Below are 23,545 nucleotides of genomic sequence, written 5' to 3'. Positions count from 1 at the left end.
AACACAGAGAAAGATATTTGAACCAAGAATGCTTGTAACAGTTCTTGGCCCCCATTGACTACCACAGTAGGAAATGGAAGTCAAAAAGTCCTTTTCTACATTCTTCAAAGTATCTTCTTTTGTGTTTGACTATACAAAAAAATGTGTAAAGAAATGTTACTTCATCCTACTGGTTTCCAAGAACTGTTACAGTCATTCTTCCAAATATTTGTCAGTGTTCATGAAAACAAAGAAATGTATACAGATTTGGAACAACTTGAGGGTTAATAAATGTTTCAAAATTCATTTTCGGGTGAACTGTTCCCTTAAGGCAATCACGTTAATCCAGTGACTTCAATATCAACTGCACAACAGTACACATTTTTCCAGTTATCCTGATATTTGCAAAGATATACCCAAATTAAGGGCATCTTATCAGTGAATAAATATATGCACATTTGCTCTCCAATATCATTAAATATAAACAAATCCTTGTAAATGTTTTCATGGTTAAAAGCAGGAAAAAACTGCAACTCATGACGCAAAACTAGAATTTATTGTTTCAGTATAATCAGAAAATAAACCATCATTTGCCCTAAATTTTTATCTGTACAATTTACAACATACAAAATAATGGTACAGTTGTAAATGCAACCAATCATCACTGAATGCATCAGAAAGCAGCTACAGAAGTCTTTAGGTTCTAGTGAAATGAATGGACTAATGTGACCTTTGATCCTAAAAGGTTTATTGTGCATTTCTTCATAGTGCTGTTATAGTAGTAAATATTTCACTGCTTGTATAAAAGCTTTCCATATGCCCAATACACTATAGAGAACATCTGTTTTGCTTAAATCCCTTTAAGTGTAAAAAATGACAAAACAAAACATTAAATGCATAATGATAACAAATAAAGCTGGGTTTCACAGACAAGGCTTTGCTAAATCCAGATATGCCTTGGTTAAATTAGGATATTAAAGTCGATTTTCTTAAAATGCCTTCGATAAAAATATAACTGATGTCCATCTTGAGACAAAACAATGGCAATGACCTATTTTAAGTTATGTCAGGGCATTTAAAAAAAAAAAGTTAATACAGCTCAAACTTTCGGTTTATTCTGGGACCAGTTTTAAGCGTTGTTTGTGAAACCGAGCATAAATGTAAGCATTATTTTGAATGTACTGAAGTTGCACTATTAGTGTGTTGAACTGATGTAGTACCTGCTGGAAATGCTTTTTACATCATCACAAATACATTCACAATGAACATACCTGCCTCTTCAAAGTGTATAATATTAAAACATATCTGTTAAAAAACAGTTTAGTCATAAGATCACTAAATTTCCAGTGATTCAATGAGTTTAGTTTCAAACTGCTGCATGTCAGCAAAGAAATTATCAGATTAATGCATTTGTTTATAAAGACAAAATGATACATGTCAGAAAATTGCATGATAGAACTAGGTTTGATGAATGTCCTTTAAAGTACAGTAGTTTCAACTAGCTAACTAGCAAAACTAAAATGTTAATAATTATAGAAACAATAAAACAAGTGTTTTCCATGAGACAAATAGCATTAAAACATGTTTCCGTTGACATTCTAAAAGTAAATATGTTTTAAGTTCCTCACAGAGGTTAATACAGTTTAAACCAACATTACTATGAATAAACGACAAAATAAAAATGAATTGATTTAACTATCAAACGTTTAAAACAACACCTAAACATTAACTCAGAAAAATGCAAATCATAATACTAATTTGTATGCACATTCCATGTGAGTAACAACAGATGCTGCATTCACAGGAAATTGATCTTCAGTTGGATGCTAGGCGTGTTTTTGCTAATGACTGGATGTGCTGGTGTCTTAGTGTTTATGCTTTCCTGGTTCCCCTTGACAGCCGCCTCAAGCCTGGCCTTCATGTGAGGAGCGGAGGCCATCAGCGATTTGAAGACAGCCGAGTGCTGGGGTCCGATACGCATGAGGTCTCTCAAGGCGGATTCGTGCAGCAAGCGAGAGGCTGCAGGAGCTGAGGCCAAAGCATTCTCATCTAGCAGCAGAGATATGAGGAGGGGCAGAAGCTCAGCCACCAGCTGAGATCCTGCGTGGACAGACAGTGTGTCAGATGCAATATTGATCTAAATATACATCCTGAAGATATCATTGTTCTGTCTCGAAGTGACTTACGGTGGGTTTCATCAGCGGCAAACACAAGTGCTTCCAGGGCTCGAATTCCGTCCTGCACTGCTTGTAGTTCCGCTGAGCTTTGAGGACGACTCTTTTCAACTCCCTCCAGCTGTGACAGCAAACGGCTGCCCAGAGCCAAAATAAATGGCCTGGCAACTGCCGAAGGCCCTTGAAATAAAGACGCTAGCAACTGATAACATCTGCTCAGCACCTAGCGAAAAAACAAGATAATTTCAATTGTTTCTGAGCTCTTTAAGCAGCAAGACACAGAAATTGTTATATATGGAACAGACCCTTGCAATGGTATCTTTTCACTTACCACAGGGTCCTTAGACTCCAGACTGGCTCTGAAAATCTTGATGCATCGTGTCTGCAGTGGCTCTGCAGTTGTTACATCTGCACTAGCGTTCAGCTCGAAGATGGTGAGGGCTGTCAACATGGTAACCTCATCCACACCAGGCTCCATTTCATCTTTTCAACACAAAAATCCATTGCAAAGAATGCGAGAATATTCCTCAAACTATCTACAATGCAGTTGCAAATAAAAAAAGATGATATATGAAAGTACCTTCACTCCAAAACTCCAAGAGTGTATGGAGCGCACAGCGTAGCAGATCAGTCCAAGCCCCACGACTCTTTTCAGCTCTGCTCATGGGAGAGGTGAGAACTGTGCGCAAAGCCTGCAGGATGCCTGGCACCAGCTGTCCACTTTCGGCTCCGACAGAAACCTTCACCACCTCTCTTGTCACTCCAAGCAGCAGATAGAGTACTGTGGGCAGCACTGACACGCTGCCTGCAGTGTACAAAATGTTTCATGTTTTGGGTTTCACAGTGAGGAGCATGAATAGGTTTCAAACAGGTTTGCCTGACACTCCAACCGACACCTTTTGCTCCCCGCCCCACAACCCACTCAAACAAACAGAGCAATGTTTACTACACAGTCTCAGTGTTGACTCTCTTCAGGGAAGTCTGCCTATGAATGGCTTACTTGTAATGTGTTCACATGAAAAAATATTAAAAGTCAAAATCAGAATACGTTATTCAGTCAGTAAACACCAGTATTTTGTCCTAAACTGAATAAAAGTAGACTATCATAAAGTGTTCATGAACAACCTGGATCTCTTACCCTCTGGTGAACAGATGGAAGGAAGTTCTGAGAGAATAACCAGAGCAGATGTGACAAGTCTACAGTCGGTGTTGCTAAGGGAACAATTTTGTCCCCCCCGCCCAGTGGTACTCCCGGCCAACTTAGGACTGAGCTGCGGAAGCTTCCGGACCAGAGTGCACAAACACAGCTCCAGAGCTCCAAACACGAGAGACTTGCCCGGCACCAGACCGCCAGTGTCCCGTCCCTCACCAAACTCAGGAAACGTTTCCTTCTCTGCAGCACCATCATCCACTTATGTAAAAAAGCAAAGAAATCAATCTTAACATCAAACTGGGGGGATTTAGAGACCTATTTGGGGGTCGAGATATACCCTCTGCGCTGTGGCGTTTCTCTTTGATGTGCTCCTGAGCAGCACATACGACATTGCGCACCAGTTCCAGCACTGCCAGCTGAATGCTGGGAGATTCCCGAGTGACTAAGAGCCTGTGCAGTACGCTGAGCAGCTCCACGCTCAAAGCCTACAGGGAGAACAAAGACTGAATCAGAAATGCCAAAAAGAATGTAGTCAAGAACATGCTAAGGATCAACAACCCTGAAAACATTCCTTGTCCTATCTACTTGATTTTAAGACTATAGACATTACGCCTGGACAAATGAATAATGATTTCTGAATTGCAACAAACCTGATCATTGCCCACTTTAGAACGAGGCCAAGGAACCTCCAATAAGGCTTGCAGTGCCTGAAGACATGAATTGATGTCTTCCATTTGGTCTCCAGAGTGAGGCGAACACAAAAACTCCACACTGATTCCTAAAAGAAACACACCGAGGGGATGGAACAACATTTAACAGAACGGTGCAAAACAACGGTTATTCTAAAACCTTGTTTCAGGAGCTGACTGAAAGAAATCTAGAAACTTCTGTAAACAGGAACTGATCCATACCCAGGATAAGGTGGATGCGATCAGTGTTGATGTCCTCTGGAGATTTGACACTACTCAATGAGGTGGACTGGCCCATAGAGGTTGGGGTGACTGGCCGGGAGAGGTTGGAGGGCCCCTCGTCCACCATGATGAATCCGGTGCTGTTTAGCCATAGAGCTGTAGCGTGGAGAATTGTGGCCCAGGCGCTGCTGTAATGTGGACGGGCCTGTTCCACTGTCTCCGCGGTATAAAATGATCCACCTGACACACAATGATGGATAAATAACAGAGGAATGAATCACATAATCATTGTCTGGTAAAACAAAAAGCTTTTAATTATAAAAAGGATTACACAAGCTGCCATAGGAGCATGCTAAGACTCCTTAAGAGCGTAAATTGTTCTTGCAGTTATTGTGAAACACTTGGGTAGCAAAATATCTGCTTTTTCATTCAGTTTCATGTTGACTTACCTGTGGAAGGAAGTTGATTGGAGTATTGTGGGGGGAGCGTGAGAAGGGCGAGGTCCTGTAAGGCAGCGAGCCACAGGCGACTGAGGGTTGCCAGATCTGCCTGGACCAGTTTGAGCAGACCAGCTCCTGTTGGACCAGCAGCCCCGGCCTCCTCGCTTTGCTGTTGTGGATGGGTGCCTGGGCTCTCCTTCTGCCCGGAGCTCTGTACCGCTGTGATGTACACCTGTGCGCAGAGTGGGGTAAATGATGACAAAATGTTCACATTTAGGTGAAGTACTTTTTTAACATCAATCACCAGGCAACAATATTATCAAAGCACATTGTTTGCAGGCCAATGGAGGGGAAGCATATGTTTGATAGTACATGAATGGCATTAGGTACCTCCGCCCAGGCTTTGAGAACAGCAAGTGACTCCATGGTGAATGAGCTTTCGTTGTAGAGCTGACTGGGAACGTCCTTCCCCGTCTGAACCTTGGTTAGAGAAGAGGCCAGAAGCTGATGCACCCTCCTCAGGTCACGCAGGTCACTGATGACCCCGCTGGCAATCCAAGCACTGCAAACCTGAACAGCAACAAAGACATTTCGTAACTTCCTCAGCAGTGAACAGCGAGACTTGTGACAGAAAGCGGGTCACACAAACTTAACAGGTTTTAAAAAAACAAGAATTGCAAGGTTTTTAAGAGGTCAAAAACAGAGTGATGGATTGTTTTGGGACCTTTCGGGGCTCCAAAAGAACATGTTTGTGTTTCTCAATGAGACAACGGTGAAAGACTTGAATTGAGACCAGAACGAATATGCTGCCATCAAGTGTGCAAGTCGAAACAGAGAGATTAAAAATAAGTGTTAAATATAATGATATAATCTTGATTTAATTACCTGGCAGGCTTTGGCAGTGACATCTGGAGGGGCGTCCACACTGAACGCAGGTCTGAGCGCAGCTCCAACCTTTTTTCAGGAAAAAATACTTGAACAAACCATTCTTCACAGTAATACAGTTGTTTTAATGTGAAATACAAAACAAAACAAGACTAGACTAAACTTTGTGTGACACATTCTAGTAACCTTTATGTGACACATCCCCCCACATGATACTGAATATGTTTCATGACACTATTTGAAACTAGCGGCCCCTTACTAAGCCCACAGATAACCTAATTTAGTGTAAACGATATGTGCCGTCACATGCAGGCACACATGCCTTAGTAACAAGAGAATGTTGAGCAGACTCAGGTACTTCACGGTGGGCATGTAAGAATAACAGGAGGGAGCTTTACCGTACATACATTTTTAAACTTCCAACAGATCATTCAGCGCAAAGGTATTTGGGAAGTACCACGTTTAAAAAAAAAATGAAACACAATCAAAATAATAAAACTCATTCATACGTAAATACAAAAAAGAATGTCACTCAAATGTTGCTTTTAATTCAATGAGATGCATTGAACTGAGAGAGTAAACTGAAACTGTTCAAAGGTGATTTTAAACTAAGTCAAAGGCTCACATTGGCTTGATACTGTTCCAAAATGACATGCCCGGGGAACTCCGGCTCTGGCACGCTGGAGAATTTACGGATAATGACCAACAGTGTTTGTAAACCGGCCAGTCGGAGCTGATCGCTGTGGTCTGTGGCTGCCATGAAAGCCATTCGTATGAGGTCTGCCAGGTGAAGAACAAGGAAATCTGCAAGACAGCAGGTGTGGGCTTTAAGATTTTTCATAGAAACTAAAATAACTGGGAAGTAACATAGAACACAAGAGACAGATAATAATTGACCGAAAATTTCAATCACAATTTATTTGCATGTGATTGCAAAGAACAAGACATCTTCTCCTATTGTGTTCCCTAAAGGAAAAAGTCACATGAGATGATAAATATAGATTATAAAGACATAAATTATAATATTTTTTTTCCACCAAAAATATCACCCCAGAAGATGGCGGTAAGACAACACTGAATACAAGAGTTGTAACAAATGTTTTTGTGGAAAATATAGTGGACAAAAATTATGCCAAACACCATCTAACCTGCAGACTCATGCAAACGCTGTTCCTGAGCCAGTGCCATGTTAAAGTGAGCAGGGTCTCCGTGCTCACACTGTGCGATTATACGACACACACACTCCATGGAAAACACACGAGTGGACCAACGTAGGTTGTTGAAGGGGCCACTGGATTCAGGCTTAGCGTGGAATGCAGAGGAGTCATCATATCGATCTCCATCCTCCTCCTGCTGCGTCTCAACGGAAGCGGCTGCAGTTGAGTCTAAAGCGTGGACAAACCACCACAAAAAACGAAAGATTCAATTATAAAATCCTTTGAATATGAACTAGATAAAAACAAGGATTTATTATGAAATTGTGTGATCGCTGTTGTTCTAGTCGGACAAGACTTATCCTAAATCTGTGCAGAGTTTTAAAATGAAACCAGCATCCTTAAGGACTTTATCGATATAAACATTTCCAAGATAATGAAACAACAGAGCTGTTAATTGTGCTCCGAGACTATTATTTTTGTCAAACTTAAAAAGTAGAATGAAGCAAAATGCACTGTGAGAAACAGTGATATGAAAAGCATATTGGAAACCAAAAGAGAGGTTTTTTTATACAGTATACATTACCTTGCCCTAAAAATAATTCAACAGCTGTATACTTATATCATAATATCACTGCTAAGTTATATTACAGAAGCGAGTGGCAGCATATTCATTTCAATTAATTGTTCATTAAAGTACTTGTAAACCGGAAGTTGTGATCGTTTTTACTTCCGTATTCTGATGCACTTCCGAGTGAAATGGAATCACGAATGAGAAAAAAAATTGTGGGCGTGGCTTGTTTTTCACTGGAATTTGATAAGACATAAAAACAGCCTTTGCATTTTGAAATGGAACTGGGAACAGACTGACAATTGAAAGGGTGGAGTAAACAGAGGCCCCGCCCAAGCCCCCTAACTTATATCATTTGAGATGTATAGTTACTAGAGGGCGGAAGTGGATTTTCTGATTTTACATGAAGATTATGAGGTCAGATGAATTTTGAGCTATTTACAATAAAAGCTGCAGTATTTAATGAAAAAATTATGAATTAAATGTTAAAATTTCACTGGGACTTTAAAGAGTGTAAATAACCTGACAACATAACGCTTTCATTCAGGTCATTGAACTATTGTTGGTGCCCATGTTTTACTTAAGATGGGGCATTCATTTCATCACTGCTGGAGGAGCTGGGAGTTAAACCCACCTGCAGAAGCTGAGAGCACGTCTTTGCAAAGTTTAAGCCAGTGGGCCAGGTTGCCCTCAGCACCCGAGCTCATCGTGTGGACGAGCGTCTCCTGAATGTCTCGGCACAACTGCGGGTCGGACTCTCGGTCCAACAAACTGAACAGAGCTCCTTCCAGACCCACCTCCTTAATAGTGACATCTGTAGGACAGACAGCTATCATTTAACACACAACCTAACACAACTAATGACTTCCATTCAGCATATTATCAGACAAACTCAATCCTGATGATTCCGCTATATTCTGGGATATGTTCTTTATTTTATATTATTATATTATATTGCCTGAGCCTTACAACCAGGGCTGGATTGGTAATCAGGTATACCGTGGATTTACCAGACCGAGAATTAAAGTAATATTTCACTGGCAAAAAAACATTTCCCCAGGTTTTACTTAAGGCATCCTAACGGAATATGACTTTCTTCTTGAAGAATAATGCAGTCGGAGTTATAATATATTTGCCGGTTAAATATCACTTTTACAAAGAGGGACCCTCGGAACGCAACAAGTATTTCAACATACTTCAGTTAATGACAAAAAAACTTGAAACTTACCCGCAACCAGACTTAACATTTAGTTTAAGTGTCATTCGTTTATTTGATATATTTAGCTGACAGTTTCAGGGATGTCTTTCTAATAACTTGTATCTCACTATTTTGTGATTTTTTAGCTTTATTATTAGTCAGCCTTTATGCTTATCATTGGGTCTTGCAAATATCTAACAGTATCATTAAAAAAGCTCAGCGGTTTTATCCATTTCCTAAAAAAAACAGCGTGTTTGGACATCCAAAGATTCAGAAGGCCACCAACGTTTTATTCATAAAAGTCAACAGTATGCAGTAGACAATGTTGAGATTATTGTGCAATATAGATTATTGTGCAAACTAGAGCAGTATTCGTTTTCCTTTTGAATATGTGTTTTTTGATTAATTACCACAAATGTTGTTTTGTTCAATGTTTTCTTTCAAAACGTAAAATAAATGCCATTAAACATTTTTGTCACCCACTGCAGCGACATTCTGTGTTTGAGTTTTAGATGTGTAAACGCTTACTGTTTAACCACATGAAGTAAACAGACATGAATTATCATCCAGAAAAGCACTTTCACGCTAAATTCAACACAAAATCTTACATCCTCCCAAAGTTTCCAGCAGCTAAACCCACCTCAAAATATAGAGAAGCATAAACTAAACAGCAGGGAAGCCCTGAAATGGTGTAGTGGGCGAGGATGACTCACCCAGCTGTGTGTTGTCTCTGCGAGGCAGCTCTTTAACCAATGCTACAGCGTGCTCAGATACCTGCACAGCCTCCCTCTGAGCCAGCTGCCTCAGGCAGGCCACCACCGCCCGCCGCAAGGACAGGTACGAGCTGCACAGGTTTATCTGCATGTGCACAAACGAAACGAAAACCACAAGAGTTTAACATCTGTATGGGTCATGCTAATGAGAAGTGCTTTGAGTGTTTGCATCTTGAGCAACATTAATAGTCTTGATTAGAATCGATTGTGTGCTGTTAGTTTTATTAGCTTGAAGTGGATTTGCTGCATTCAGAAATGAAACGTGTGCTCATAGACAAAGTGGCTGAAAATAGAAATAACTCCATCATATTTGCACGAGGGAGTCTAGATAAAAGTGCAGACAGGACATGCAGGCTACATCCACACAGTGCAGAGGATTTATAAAAAAACTCAAATGTATAATTAGATCCCAAGATGAATTTTACTTTGGGGTGAACTGTCCCTTTAAGCACACCAAATTAGACTGACAACCAAATCCTGCTGCTGTGTGAACATAGCCAAAAACTCTTTTGCAGACAGGGACAGCCACAATAAAGTTAGTCCTGTCAAAATGATCCCACAAAAAACATATCACAAGGTACCGGAGGCCGGTGGGAGAAGGGAAAGTGAGAGCAGGGCTATTGTCAATGCTTGCTTTGAGCTTCAAATTATGTAACAAGTGAGCTGTTTTGGGAAAACAAAAAACATAAATCAAAGCTTCTAAAAATAAAGCGCGTAAAACAAAGCACGCTTTATTCACAATTACTGTCTAATATTGTCCCAGTGTGCAGGTGGGGCGGTGATAGGGAGGAAGAGCGAGAGAAAGCGAGTCAGTGATGGAGAGAGAGAGAGAAATAAGACACATCCTGTAGAGGTGAATGTCATGTGCACTGTGTTGGAAGTCAATGTTAGAAGCATTTACAGAAAAGCCCAATCTGGTCAAATCTAATCCTTGGCATCAACCCTGCAGTTAGAGGCAGTGACACTGTCTGCTCATTCTTAAAACTCCAGACATCCTGTTTGAGTTAGTTTCACACTGGCGAATGACAAAGCACAATAAGGAAGAGAGGTACACAATGAGCAAACATAAAGGAAGGGTTTACAGTGCCCTGACAGCACGGAGGCAGAGAAAACCTACCAACACTGAATGATCCAATAAGATCTCCTGTACGAGAGAGAACACAGAGTCACTTCTCACCTCTATTTCAATGCAATTCATTTATCGCCTCTATACTTGAGTAAAAGTAAGAAAGTACTAGTCGTTTTAAAGTGCTCAAGTATTAAAGGTAAACAAAAATGTAGTGGAGTTAAAAGTATGATAGAATACATGCTGTATACAATGCATATAATGTAATATAATACATATAATGCAGTAAAGTGAATTTATCCCAAAGTAAAATCTGCTAAATCACACTAAAAACACATCGTAGTTACTAAACAACATTAAATCAATATATACAATGTTTACAAATCTGACTCTGGACCAAAAAACTAGTCATAAGTAGCACAGGTATATTTGAAGCAAAATCTAATAATACTTTGTATGGTTTTTCTATGGATATAAGTTGAGATCATGTTCCATGAAGATATTTTGTAAATTTCCTACCGAAAATATATCAAATCATGTTTGTGGGTGGATGTGGCAAACTCATGAACAAAAATGGCTGGAAATATGCTTACAAACTTCACTCTCTGCTGCCCGCTCTTTGGGAATTATCCGTTCAAATTTGGTAGCTATTCATTACAACATCATTGCAAAGTACATAGAGAGTTTTGACAAACCTGTTTCTTCTTACCAAACGGTCTGTTACGGCGCCTCTGATTGACAACTTTTAAGGCGATTTTCTCAATATTTTGATTTTTTGCATTCTCAGATTACAGATTTTCACATAGATGTATTTCATCCAAATATTGTCCTATCCTAACAAACCAGACATCAATGGAAATCTTATTGATTTAGCTTTCAGATTAAGTATAAATATACATTTTGAAAAATTCTCTGTTATGACTGGTTTTGTGGTCCAGTGTCACATATGGTTTTATAATAATGAAGGTCCCTGATCTCATTGTGTGATCTATTTTAAAGACAAACAAATTTTGATAATATTTAATCAAAACAAACATTTCTTCTGCGACAGATTTGATAATAACCAAGAAAATGTATATTAACCAATCTTACCACAGCCCAACACTATCTCAATGGAGTGGCACTCCATTACTTTCCACGGAATATGCCGTTTTATATGTAATGGTCATGTTTTCTTAAGTGGCATAAAATAGTATTATTGTAGGTAAGTAATGCAGTATGCGATCACGTACACAGAGGCTGGGCACAAGGTTGGCCAGGTTGACGAAGCGTGGAGCAAACATGTGCAGCTGCTGGAGGCAGGCGATGGCCTGGGCTTGAACCAGACAGTCTGGACTGTCCTGCATCACAGCGCAAGCCACCAAGCATGAGGTCCTCACTGAGGATACACACGCACCATCGCCTGGGGACAAACATTAACATAATATAATTAGCAAGAAATGAGTAGAGGTTCTCTTTTGCAAGGTCAAGGTGTGTTTAGGTAACTGTATACCTTGCAGATCAGGACCCATGGAGGTGATGAGTGCATTAAGGCAGCGCCCCAGGCTTTGCTGCACCTCCACATGTGTGTGTGGAGTTGAGAGGAGTAATCTTAGCACAAGAGTAAAGCTGGCCTCCAGATGACTGTGATACAGAGGTCCTGCTAGATCCACCACCATGGATAGAGCGTGGAGAGCCCACATCTGCAATTTGGGCATGCAATTCACATTTCTGTTAATCCACTACACTAGATCTACTAGTTCCATTCGGATTTGATTTTCTGTATTTTTGTACAGGCAAAATGCATATGTACCTGGACTTCAGGTGAGGTGCTGTCTTGGGATAGGGTGAAAAGGACCCCAACACAGGCACTGAGATACTGGGATGAATTAATGCCGCCCAGGTAACGGTAGACAGTGCAGAGTGCCAAAGCGTGACCTGTGCGTGTGATGGCATCCCTTGCCGTCTTCAGTCTAAAATACATTACATCCATGTCAGGTTAAATTGCTTGTAAAGAAGCTCTTGTTCTTGTGGCAGTTACTCACTTGTCAAAACTCATGAACGTGAGGGAAACAGTGAAGCTGGGGTCATTAAGAACCTTCACCAATCTAGCTAACCCCTCTGCTGCCATGCAGCGCAACAGAGGGTTTGAGCCCTCTAGTGCCCCCACCAGGAGAGACAGAGAGGGTCTTTGTACCTCTTCTGGACCCAGTTCCATCCGATTTGAAGCTAAACACTAGAAGAAGAGAAACAAACAGAGACAAACCGCTTGAAACAGCGTGACAGAAATGGTTGCTAAAGGATGTCTAAGCGGCGGTTTCCCAGACACGCCCTAAACGTGGTCCTAGTCTAACTTAGATGTTAGAGGATTCTTGATCGACAACAACTTACACTGACATATCATTAAATATATCAGTGTGATCGTTTTGTCTTAAGATGCACACCAGTAGGGTTTTTGTAAAGTTTTTAAAAACGACTTAAATATCCCAATTTAACTAAGGCCTAGTCATGGTTTAAGATACTTTCTGTCTGGGAAACCGCCCCTGAGTGTCTAAATACTTACCTTCAATGTGCAGCAGAAAGCAGCAGTTACATGGATCTGAACTGTCTGCTGTCTGACTCCCTTAAGCTGTCTCACAAACTCACAGAACTGCTCCAAAATCTGAGCCCTAATACAGGATATACAACAAATCTAGTGAATATGTATATACACACATACAGAGTATTAAAAATTTCCTTAAAATAAACTAGCGCTTCCAGAATTATTACTATTTATCAAAAGAAAAATAACACAACAATAAAAAAGGGAAGCAGCTTGTATTGCATCACAGGATGAAAGATGCATTGTAGGAGGATAGGTGGCCACATATGATCAGTATCATTTCCTCTTCGCTGTTCTGTTTAATAATGTATGAGACAAGGCCTGATCTGCCCAATTACGCAAATGTATGCAGATGTATGGATGCAAATGCAGCCGTGCTGTGTAAGAAAGTGCTTCAAAAAGCCGCTGGTCCTCTCTAAGGCCAGTTTGAGTTAGAACTACAAGCAGCCGTCTCAATTCCTTTTAACAAACCAAATCCTTTTAATCTTTAATGTGTAAACATAAGTAAAAGGAACACATCCACAATCCAGTGAGAGCAACAAAAGCAATATATGTGATGTATTATGCATGGATTCATTAAGATAAAGGCAGACACTTTAGCATAGCAGACAACAAGGAGCATGCAGCCAAAAACGTACAGTTTAACTATCCATCTGTTTAACAGTTTGTTACATAACTTGTTTCTTTGCATGCGGATTGCAACGTATCATTTGAAAAAACATCCCATATGATTGGATGCATAAAATCCTAATCTCAGTGTATTCATCAAACTCAGTTGAACTAAAGCCACACACACAAACTTCATTACATAGCAACATTAGCCCTGTATGCTATTAAAGTCATGTCACTCATAAAGCCAGTCTCCGAACAGATGTTGGATATATAATGTGATGGATATATACCTCTGCTGGACGCCCAGGTGGGGGAAAATCACCCCAAAAAGCTGGACGGCTGTAACAGAAAGAGCCGAGGCTGTAGGGAGGGGAGCAGGGACGTCTTTAGCCTTCTGAAAGATGGTGAAAGGGTCATATTCTAACGTCCCTCCTCCTGAGCCACCTCCTTGAAGCTTTTGACAAAAAACAGAGAATCAATATAAAATTATAATAATGAAAGATGTTTAACAAGTTATCAAGACCACTTCCTCTAAGTACATCTTAAACAGTACGCTCACATTCAGACATCAAATGTCTACTAGCTAATAATATGATATTAATAAAAGGTTTGGTTGAGTTTTTATGAAGATGACTGTGATGCTGACCTGCTCCTCTATGTAGTGCTGGTCTATATCCTGCAGTCCCAGGTCCAACAATGCCAGGTCTTGGCTGTAGCACAATGGGGGCAGCAGGTTTAACTCAGAACATGCTGTGTTTTCTGGCCCAGTCAGATCGCTCAGCAGCTGCTTTAACACAGTGCCAAAGCACTCTGAGCAAACACAACCAAACAAAAAAGAACAAATAAATACAGCTCTTTTGGATTTAATGCACAAATTGATTCATTCAACATCAATTATGAAATAATTTTACTTGAACACTGGGTTAATGAGCACTCATTATTCAAGGATAATGTACAGTAAAAGCATGTATGAAGAAGCCAAATCTGAAAAACATGTCAATCAGAAGTTTTGTACAACAGCTATTTTAAATAACTGGCCGAATAGAGCAAATAATACATCACCCAGCAGCATTTATCCAGGCCAAACAACCAAGCTTTAACTTGCCTTCATATGTTTTAGGTTGTAGCAATGTAAGGATCTCATAGACTCTTAATCTGAACACATTGGCAGCACTTTTGATCTGGTTTCCATAGGATTTGGCGAGAGACGGGAGCCTAAAAAGACCAGAAAATTATTCAATTAGTGCCCTTTCACTTTAAATTAATAAAAAAGAAGCATTAAAGGTGGGGTGGTTGATTTGGAAAGTTGCTAACTTTAGCCTGCTAGCACTGAAATTATAATCCCACCCCTCTATGCGAATCGCCGTCCAATGTCACGCGTCCTCCAAACACATGAATGTTTTTTGTAAATCCAGGTAACGAATTACAAACTTAATCCATTAAATTCTTCTCGAAGTATATACATACTGTGCCTGTCCAAAAGAAAGAGAGCAACCATGGTATCGTCTGTCAGAGCCTTTGCCTGCCAGAGAAGTCTCCGTCGTGTGAGATCTGAACCAATGTTAATTCGAGTTTTTCCTCTTTAATGATCCAGATGTTTTTTTGTCACTGCTTTTTCAAAAACTGACTTTCGTTTTGTAGATTTACTTAAAGTTTGATCGTTGCTGAAAGGCCTTCCACGATAACAACTTTTTGTTTGCGAGAAATGGAGTAGAGCGTCTTGTTCAAGCGCTCCTTTGTTTCATTTCGGAGTTGGAAGTTTGCGGCTTTGACACCGGTCGCTTACTATACCGAACTGGCTTTATTCATCACAGATAAACACAAACAGATAACACAGTTAACTTCTCCAGTCTTTTGACGTGCAGCTGTCTGCCCCGGTGACGCTAACAGATACAGTGCGATCGGATACAATGTTAAAAAATATGATGAAAACAATGCATATATAAACACAATGCCGATACCACAGAAAAGAACCGACTTCAAGTTTATATATCGCGAGATAAGTCGATAAGTTGCTGATTGAGGCCTAGTTGCTGATTGTCCGTCATTCTCTCTACATTGACACAGCGGACGTGAGCGTGCTGATGACGTATGATGTCTGCGTGAACAGGGTGCGCAGTGGTATGCATCGGCTACGTCGGCTGAAAAAGTACACATGACCAGTCACAGCGTTCGGCCAGAACGTTTTGATTGGGTTAACGTTTTTGGTCCTATGCGTTTCACAGACGATATATAATTGTAACATTATTTGACCACTATACTTCTTGAATGCTATCAGGATGTAAAGAGATTTCCGACCAACATGGCAAAACAATTTTCGGGACAGGATCACCCACCCTGCCTTTAACTTTCAAATCGTTTCTCAGAAGAAAATCATATGGGTTACATAATTCAAACTTCACACAAATTAAAGTGCTTTGTTTGTTTGAAGCATCAAAACCCCACTCACTGATTAAGCAGAGCCACTCCACAAGACACGAGTGGAATCAGTCGACTGATGACATCATCAGTAAGAAGATCTTTGCAGTGCACCACAAAACTCTTCATTGCTAGAGAGATAACACACATAATGGAATAAGGTGAATGAACTATGAAGAACAAATATCCTGTGGTATTAAAGGAACAGCAGTTTAGCAGGTGGGCTGATGCACCAAGATCTTTTAAATTTTCACTAATAGAAATGATGCGATAGCAATTTGAAGTCTGTGAGATTCAGGAGACATAAACTCTCACCACACAGTGCTCCTGATCTTCCCTCCAGGGTCACCTGCCAGGTGAAAAAGTCTCCACGCCGCAGCTCGCTCTCCGCATCCCTCATTGATAGCGGGAAGGCACATTTCCATAGCAACAGTATCCGAGGTAGGTGATGCTCCACTACAGTGGGCCCTTGAGGGAAAGATCAGAACAATTGAAATCACTAACCATAGTGGTTAATTTATTCATTTCTTGTTGAAGGATTCATTCATACCAAGTGTGGAGAGGGCACTAAGCAGCAACCAGCCTGCCTGAGTTCGCTGGATGGAGATTCTGCTATTCTGGGCTGCAGAGCGCAGGAGATCTTCAGCCAGGGTCATCACCACCTGGTAACAAGTGGATACTGCAATGAATCATAATCTACCAACAGTGCTAACATCTAGCAAAAAGACGAACAATCTGTGTGCACAAAAGGAGTAGTTAGACATGTACAGACACAGACTTCGTTCCCACCTGGCTCTTAGAGTGTGGTATTCCAAGTGGACAGAGCTGCGAGGCTCCCAGCAGAGCTGCTATGGCAGCACTGTACCCGGCCACGGCCTCAGGGCACGACTTCATGGCATTTAGCCTCTCTGCACAGCGGTCTAGCAACACTGCCACCTGAGCTGGCATCGCCACGGCAACACACCGCAGGCACCAGGCAGCAGCCAGACGGGCAGACGCGTTCGGGTGTAGAAGAACAGAGATGACCGTGTCTATCATTCCTGTCAGAAAGAAAATAGGCTTTGAACTTTAAATCAAAATCTGGGTGTTACAGATAGACAATCTGAAAACATCTGTGCTCATTCAGGAAATGATGGGTTTGTTAAATCTGCAGCTGCAGGTGGTTTATCCCGATCATACGGTGACTTATCCGTTAAAGAGACTATACTCTGCACATCACTTATCATTTATGGGTTTTCTTAAAACAATAATTCTTATGTCTGGTCCAGAGATACAGCGTTTTCAAATTCAGGAACTATTTGAAACATCTTTCATTCAGACATTCACAGTGTGATCCTCAGGAGGGTGACTTGAATCAAAACCCTTGGCAAAACTAATGGAGGTACAGCGTGAGGCGTTTGATAGAGCAGAATGTTGCCCCAGTTTCCTACAAGATTTGTTTTTGCAGCAGAGAGAAATAAATCCTAACATAATCCATATTTTTCATTTTTTTATTAAAAAACAATTTATAACAACAAAACTGAGCCCACCACCCAATGTCAGGTTTGTACCAAAGATGCACTAAACTAAAAAGACCGTTGATGACCAAAATCATGTTTAATATTTCCGTAATGGTTAATCCACTGGTATTCGTAAACTCTTTAGTCACAGAAGTATTTCTAATCCAAAATTGGATTTTTTTTTTTTTTTTTTCATGAATTTCACAAGAATGGCATAAAATTTTTTAAAGCAATTCATTATTTTTTATTCCGTAATAGACTAATATGTTTTAATGGTTGAATGTTATGATTTATTCTAGAGATGCACCGATTTTTTTGCGCTGATACCGATTTTAACAAACAATTATTGACCGATTCCAATACCGATACGGGTCAATTGCATACAGTACTATACAATACTAGCTAGTTTTTCTGCTTTCAATTTATTTTACTGAACATGAATTGGATCCATTAGATATTTTAAGAGAGAGGCACACCTGTTAATGTGCCTAAATGTAAATTAAGATACAAATACAATAAGACAACATGACATCTTCAAAGGTTTTATTAAAAACATTAACTCAAATTTGACTTAAAATGGATCATTTCTTTAATATATTTAAATAAGGTCTGTGCTGTTGCTATTTACAGTAATTATTTTGCTCAGAGAATAAGTACACTATAGTAAGTTAGACAAAACCACACCACTCACTCATTCACATGGAAAACAAGCAGATTGCATCCTTTCACAGCAGCTGTATTATTAATAGCACAATTTGAATTTCATGAGCTGTTCAGCGGTACTTTCTGGCATGTTTGCTACTTTCCATCTGGGTTTTCAGCTGCACGGAAATGAAAGGGCACTAATAAACCATGCTGATGGTGTTAAATTAATCCAATATCGGGCGATTAATATCTGCGGCCGATACATCGGTGCATTCCATCTTTATTCACTTCTGATTCTGACTTTTGAGAGAAGTTGAATATTGGCGGCTGAAATTTGGGTAATTACATTGATGAAGACTACTTAGTTGTCACAGAATTACTCGGAAACCACTTAATTTGCCTAATGATTTTAAATATTTTTTTTTAAACATGAAGCGTTTAATAGATCATTATACCATTTTTTGAATCTCCAATCACTTCTCTCTCGTCACACAGAATTCACAACCTAACAAGTCAGTTAAAACACCAATATTTCACATATGGACCACTTCGGAAACGTAAACAATGCAAGTCCTACGTTGATCCAAAACAACTTCCTGTTTCGATTGCAGAAACATTTGAATAGAAAATAACAGAATATTGGACTAAAATGTTAAATACTATATTAAATGTATTATACATGCAAGATAAAAAAAAAAAGAAACTGTAAGTGCTTCTGAACCATCTTTCGAAGTGGTCTACATTGTGTGCTGCAAACATACGGATTAGGAAATGGCACAGATCTGCCACTGCATAGTGCTAAAAAACACACAGTGTTGTCCATGGCAGCAAAACAAATTAAAGTTTAAAGGTTTTGATAGGCTGTCCAGTGTATAATAAGAAATAAAGACAAACCTATGCTGGTGTCCTGCAGCAGTGGAGCGGCAGTCGAGCTCAGGTCCTGCAGAAGACTGCCCAGCTCCAGGAGGGCACACACCAGCACATGCTGACTAGCCGCTACATCCGCAGGGCTCACACGTGTCTCCGTGTTGCCCTCGTGTAGAGCTGCATCTGATAGAAAGACAAACAACCTCAAGATACAGTACATCTAAAACATTATTACTACAACACCCACTACCTTCTGTCAAACAATATCAGTATGACCTAAATATTCGCCCTGCAGTCTCTTACCCACAATCTTCTTTTGTTTGCTGATGGTTTGGCAGATCTCCTTGGCGGCTGCGATCTGGGCCTTCTCCCCCAATAAAGTGCCGAGGGTGGCCCGCAGTATGAAGGAGACGCAGCGGCGGCTGGAGACAGCGTCAGCCGGGCACTGAGTTGCGCGAGAGTGTGACGCCCACTCCATGAGAAGAGCGAGAAAAGAGGAGAAGTGCGTCTCCAGCCACGTGCCACCCAGAATGGACACAAACACCACACACGTCTGCTTAGCAGAGATGAAAAGAGGTACTGATGTTAAACCAGTGCACCAAAACAAATCTTAATTTATACCAGTTGTATGTAGTTATGTTTAAAATTGTTTTGGTGTATATATTTTTTAAGCAAGTTTGAGCAAATTAGCTTCAGAAAAAGCAAATACAGTTGAAGGTCAATATTTTTAAAGGACTTCACTGCATAAAGGATTTTAACAAATCAGTTTTTCTCATATTCTATAACCTCGGTTTTACCCAAGAATTAAATCCACACATGCTGTAAATCAAAACATAAACAGCATAATTCAATGGTTAAGACCTGTGTGATGCCAACGCGCACGGCCCTGCTGACAGAGCTGGTGCCTTTCAGCATGTCTCCTCTGGCCCGCAAGAAGCCGGCTCCCCCCCGCAGGAAACCAGTACGCAGCAGCTCCATCACCTCCCCCAGGGAGTTACGCTTGGAGCCCGGCCTCGGAGCTGAGGTGAGATGCCAAGGGGTGGGAGACGTGCAAGAGAGAGCGGGGGAAAAACGACAGAGCAGATGGAAAAGAGTGGGAGAGCAATGATGAGTGATACGATTGGGAAAAATAATACATAATGTGGGGAACATGGGAAAGAAAGTTGAGATTTTCACAATCGCCACTGATGCCAGGTCAGCTCAGCATTCAATATCAGAGAATGAAATCCCCTTACCTATGACCTGTCTGGGCTCCAGTGCCGACGCCAGCAAAGTACCAAGCAGTTGTGAGATGGCAACTCTGACATCATAGTTCGAGCCCTCGAAGGCTCGGAAACAAATAGTGGCCACGTTCTCCAGTTCTGTGGACCAAAGGAAGACGGCCTCTCTCTGGAGCTCAAGGAGACACTATGAGAGATGCAAACATGCATTATGATCTTTCTAACAAATATTTCTTGAGAATATACTGTACAGTATATACCCAAATGGTTCCTGTACATAAAAATACATTTCTATTTACTGACAAAGTCTAAAATGCCTGTCATACAAACAAGAGATTTAAATGAGGCATGTGTTTGGTACCTTTGCAGCAGCGCATCGCACTGCCATCGAGCGATCAGTGAGGCAGGTGCGGGCGGCTTTATAGATGTCTCTGTGACAGGACACGGCACATATGCCTAAACCCTTCTGGATCTTCTCAATACACAACATGATCTCACAACGGCCCTGAGACTGGACATATGAACAAATACAAACTGAACAGAATACGATGGGAACACATCTTGTAATATTGTGGTGTAATTTTTATATTTTCTAAAAGAAATTTGCTCTCAATGTATTTGAGAATTCTGGGTAAGTGCACAGGCTTCACTATTTCTAAATTCTGAGTGTTTTTTATGCAATTCAACAATAATTAAATATATACTATGACTGCAAAGTGTTTAGGTTAACGTTGTCTGTGACATAAAATCCACGCATTTCCAGTTTGCCATCTCTGGTCCAATAAAATATTCCACAGCATCATTGTTTGTAGTCACGACTGTGAACTCCTGTGGTGTTTTATATTCACACTCACCTCCGCACTCTTCACGGCTTTCATAAGGTTTGCCAACGTCTCTTTAAATGAGTTGATGAGAAGTCTTCCCAGTTGCTCATATAACACACCCAAACAGGCCACGGCTGCCCTGTAGGGAGCAATAAATAAACTCAGTGGCAGAATATCAAGCTGTAGTAGAACCTCATCTGCAGTCCAGTCGATGGGTGGGCATATGATGAGCGTGTAGGGTGTAGATTTATGACACACTACACTCACAGTCGAGTAGGCAAGAAGCTAGGCGAGTCATCTTTGCTGCGAATGATGTCATTGCAGCGGTCCACGGTGAGGCTGGACGTGAGTGAGTCGCCCACTCGGTACACCAGCGCCAGACAATGTGCCAGCAGCCAACGTGTCGGAGGGCCTGGAGAACTTGTTAGTACTGTAGTCAGCTGCTCCACCAGGCGCTTCTGTTTCTGTTTCACGTCAGCCTGAAACACAAATCGGCACCAACATATTGTTTAGATGATTGGCATTCAGATGGCCTCTTCAGTTGGAGGCTTCTCAGTAAGAAACGGAACATAGACATATAAACAGTCTATTCCAGATGGAGAAACAGACGATGGAAAAGCAGGGAAATAATCAAGAGTCTGTTTGGAGTGACTGTTTGTGTGCAAGAGAGAGAAAGAGAGAGAGAGAGAGAGAGAGAGAGACTGAACCAACATTTCTTCTCAAACAGGGAGCTTATTGTCAGAGTGCTTAGAACTCACCCTGTCTGTGACGGGCAGCAGTTTCTTAAGGAAACGCAGCCACTCGAAGACGAATTCAGCCCTCTGGGGCTCCCTTAGCTGACTGCAGGCCTCCTCGTTCAGGAGTAAACTGTGAGCCAGCTCCATCTTCCTGTCAGCTTCTCACCAAACCACAGGGCAAAAGGGCCAATCGGTCATTGAAGTCACCCTTCGGACTCCTCCGTCTCCCTTGAAACGCACCACAAGTTGAGAAACAAATTACTTGGAAACAAACTACTGCCTTAATCTTTTATAATCAATGTACATATAGATCCTTTACTTTTATTAGATTCTCATCATTCTTCCTGAAATTGACATATGATATTGATATTTTATTACCAAATTTAATTTGTTTACTTACATTTACTTTATTATATATTTCATTCTATATTTATGCCTTACTCAGCACTTTATTTTTTTTTTCTCTAATGTGTCTAGTTATTGTATGTCTTTTGTTATATGTTCACTTCTTTGGCAATATTGTATGAACACGCGATCATGCCAATAAAGTACCTTGATATTTGAAATTGAGTTGAGCTCCTCGAAAAAAAAAAAGTTTTTTTAAGATGTTTGCAATGTAATGTTGTAATAAGGAACTGATGGATGTAATAGGAGCGTAAATATCTAAAGCTGCACTTACAGATAAGGACGTTACATAACTCCTACATTTCTAAACTCAGTTTGAAATGTACAAATCAATATGGAGATGTTTTTAAAGTTGAAAAAAGTTTATAATATATGGAACAACCTCTCATGTAAACGTATATGCTGCCGTTATGAATAATGCAATGTTTTGCAATGGGCTTGCACAGTCAGAAGACAAACCAGCAGACCAAAGATCTTAAAAGGATCCCTGAAGTCTTGTGTTTCCCAGTAGGGAGGGATGCAGACATTAAAGATCTTATCTGAAAATAACGGGATGAAATAGTGATGTAATAACGTTACTATATCAGATTTGGGTGGTCCACGGTGACGGGCGGACATACTTGACTTTTTCTTTAGGTTTGTTAGAAAAAGCAAAACTTATGCAATGCAGTATGTATCGTAAGGGTTATTTTCAGTTTGGACATTTTTAATAGCCATGAATGAAACCTTTATAAAATAAATCTGACCCTTATAACAGTAGTTAACGTTTTAACAATTGCATTTAATCTGTAGCTTTTTAAAGATCAATTTAAAGATCTGATTGTTGCCTAAAAACATACATAACATATTAACTTTCCACCAAGGTTTATGGATATTTTTCATGTAAATTTAAGTTATACGTGGTGAAAATAAGACGACCAGTCTAAATGAACTGGCTACAGCGATTAGCAGTCAACTTCAGAAAGTAACCTGAATTTTAAATGACAATTAATTTTAAACGCATATAAGTTAGATCATACCCTTTACAAAAAATATTGTTAGTAAATAGTAACAGTACTTCAAAAAATGTGTTGTGTTGAGATAATATAACTCTAATGCTAGCTTGTATCCAATGCTAACCAATTAACCTGACATGCTAGCAGGATTCGTCTTCAAAAGCAACGATTTGCCGTCTTTATATTGTATACATATAATGAGAAAAGTATTACCTGCTTAATACATCAGTTCCATTGTCAGGAGAGCCCTAATAAGAAAACTATTTCCTTTTCGAGTCGACTGTTTGTGTGTAATTTCTCAATGACATCTGCTCGCTTGAAAGTGCGAGTCAAACTGTGAAGCGCAGGCACCGTTCGTTAAAGAGACAGAAGCTGGAAAAGCGCTAGATGGAGACATACAGCACTAAGTTACCTAAAATATAGAGCTCGAAATCCAAA

The 23,545-nt window shown here is 40.3% G+C and overlaps 1 protein-coding gene across 1 annotated transcript; it reads right to left on the bottom strand.

The window, feature by feature from the left end:
* Positions 1 to 516: 516 nt before the first annotated feature.
* On the bottom strand, positions 517 to 23,451 carry heatr5a (HEAT repeat containing 5a). The gene is made up of 37 exons (XM_056767973.1): positions 23,321 to 23,451; positions 21,729 to 21,935; positions 21,238 to 21,449; positions 21,001 to 21,109; positions 20,508 to 20,657; positions 20,162 to 20,333; positions 19,788 to 19,945; positions 19,230 to 19,479; positions 18,954 to 19,109; positions 16,705 to 16,955; positions 16,466 to 16,577; positions 16,231 to 16,383; positions 15,947 to 16,046; positions 14,603 to 14,712; positions 14,144 to 14,307; positions 13,788 to 13,951; positions 12,847 to 12,952; positions 12,329 to 12,519; positions 12,097 to 12,256; positions 11,797 to 11,986; positions 11,537 to 11,706; positions 10,356 to 10,382; positions 9,179 to 9,323; positions 7,902 to 8,081; positions 6,691 to 6,927; positions 6,168 to 6,346; positions 5,543 to 5,611; positions 5,048 to 5,227; positions 4,667 to 4,889; positions 4,218 to 4,457; positions 3,957 to 4,084; positions 3,644 to 3,791; positions 3,292 to 3,564; positions 2,734 to 2,958; positions 2,485 to 2,636; positions 2,166 to 2,376; positions 517 to 2,079 (listed from the first exon to the last, which is right to left on the bottom strand). The coding sequence occupies exons 2-37, from the start codon at positions 21,852 to 21,854 to the stop codon at positions 1,778 to 1,780; spliced, it is 6,123 nt and encodes a 2,040-aa protein (XP_056623951.1). The 5' UTR covers positions 21,855 to 21,935; positions 23,321 to 23,451; the 3' UTR covers positions 517 to 1,777.
* Between the last annotated feature and the right edge of the window lie 94 nt (positions 23,452 to 23,545).

This window comes from Triplophysa dalaica, chromosome 15 (assembly GCF_015846415.1).
Source record: "Triplophysa dalaica isolate WHDGS20190420 chromosome 15, ASM1584641v1, whole genome shotgun sequence".
Lineage (NCBI taxonomy): Eukaryota > Metazoa > Chordata > Actinopteri > Cypriniformes > Nemacheilidae > Triplophysa > Triplophysa dalaica.
Note: the sequence above shows the minus strand (reverse complement) of the source record. Positions and strands in the feature narration are given on the sequence as shown.

Excerpts from the sequence above, each read along its gene's own strand:
- heatr5a (XM_056767973.1), bottom strand. The coding sequence starts at position 21,854 with ATGGAGCTGGCTCACAGTTTACTCCTGAACGAGGAGGCCTGCAGTCAG. Across the intron at positions 6,928-7,901 it reads CGTGCTCTCAGCTTCTGCAG|ACTCAACTGCAGCCGCTTCC; the intron begins GTGGGTTTAACT and ends TCCACGCTTTAG. Across the intron at positions 4,458-4,666 it reads CAATCAACTTCCTTCCACAG|GTGGATCATTTTATACCGCG; the intron begins GTAAGTCAACAT and ends ATTGTGTGTCAG.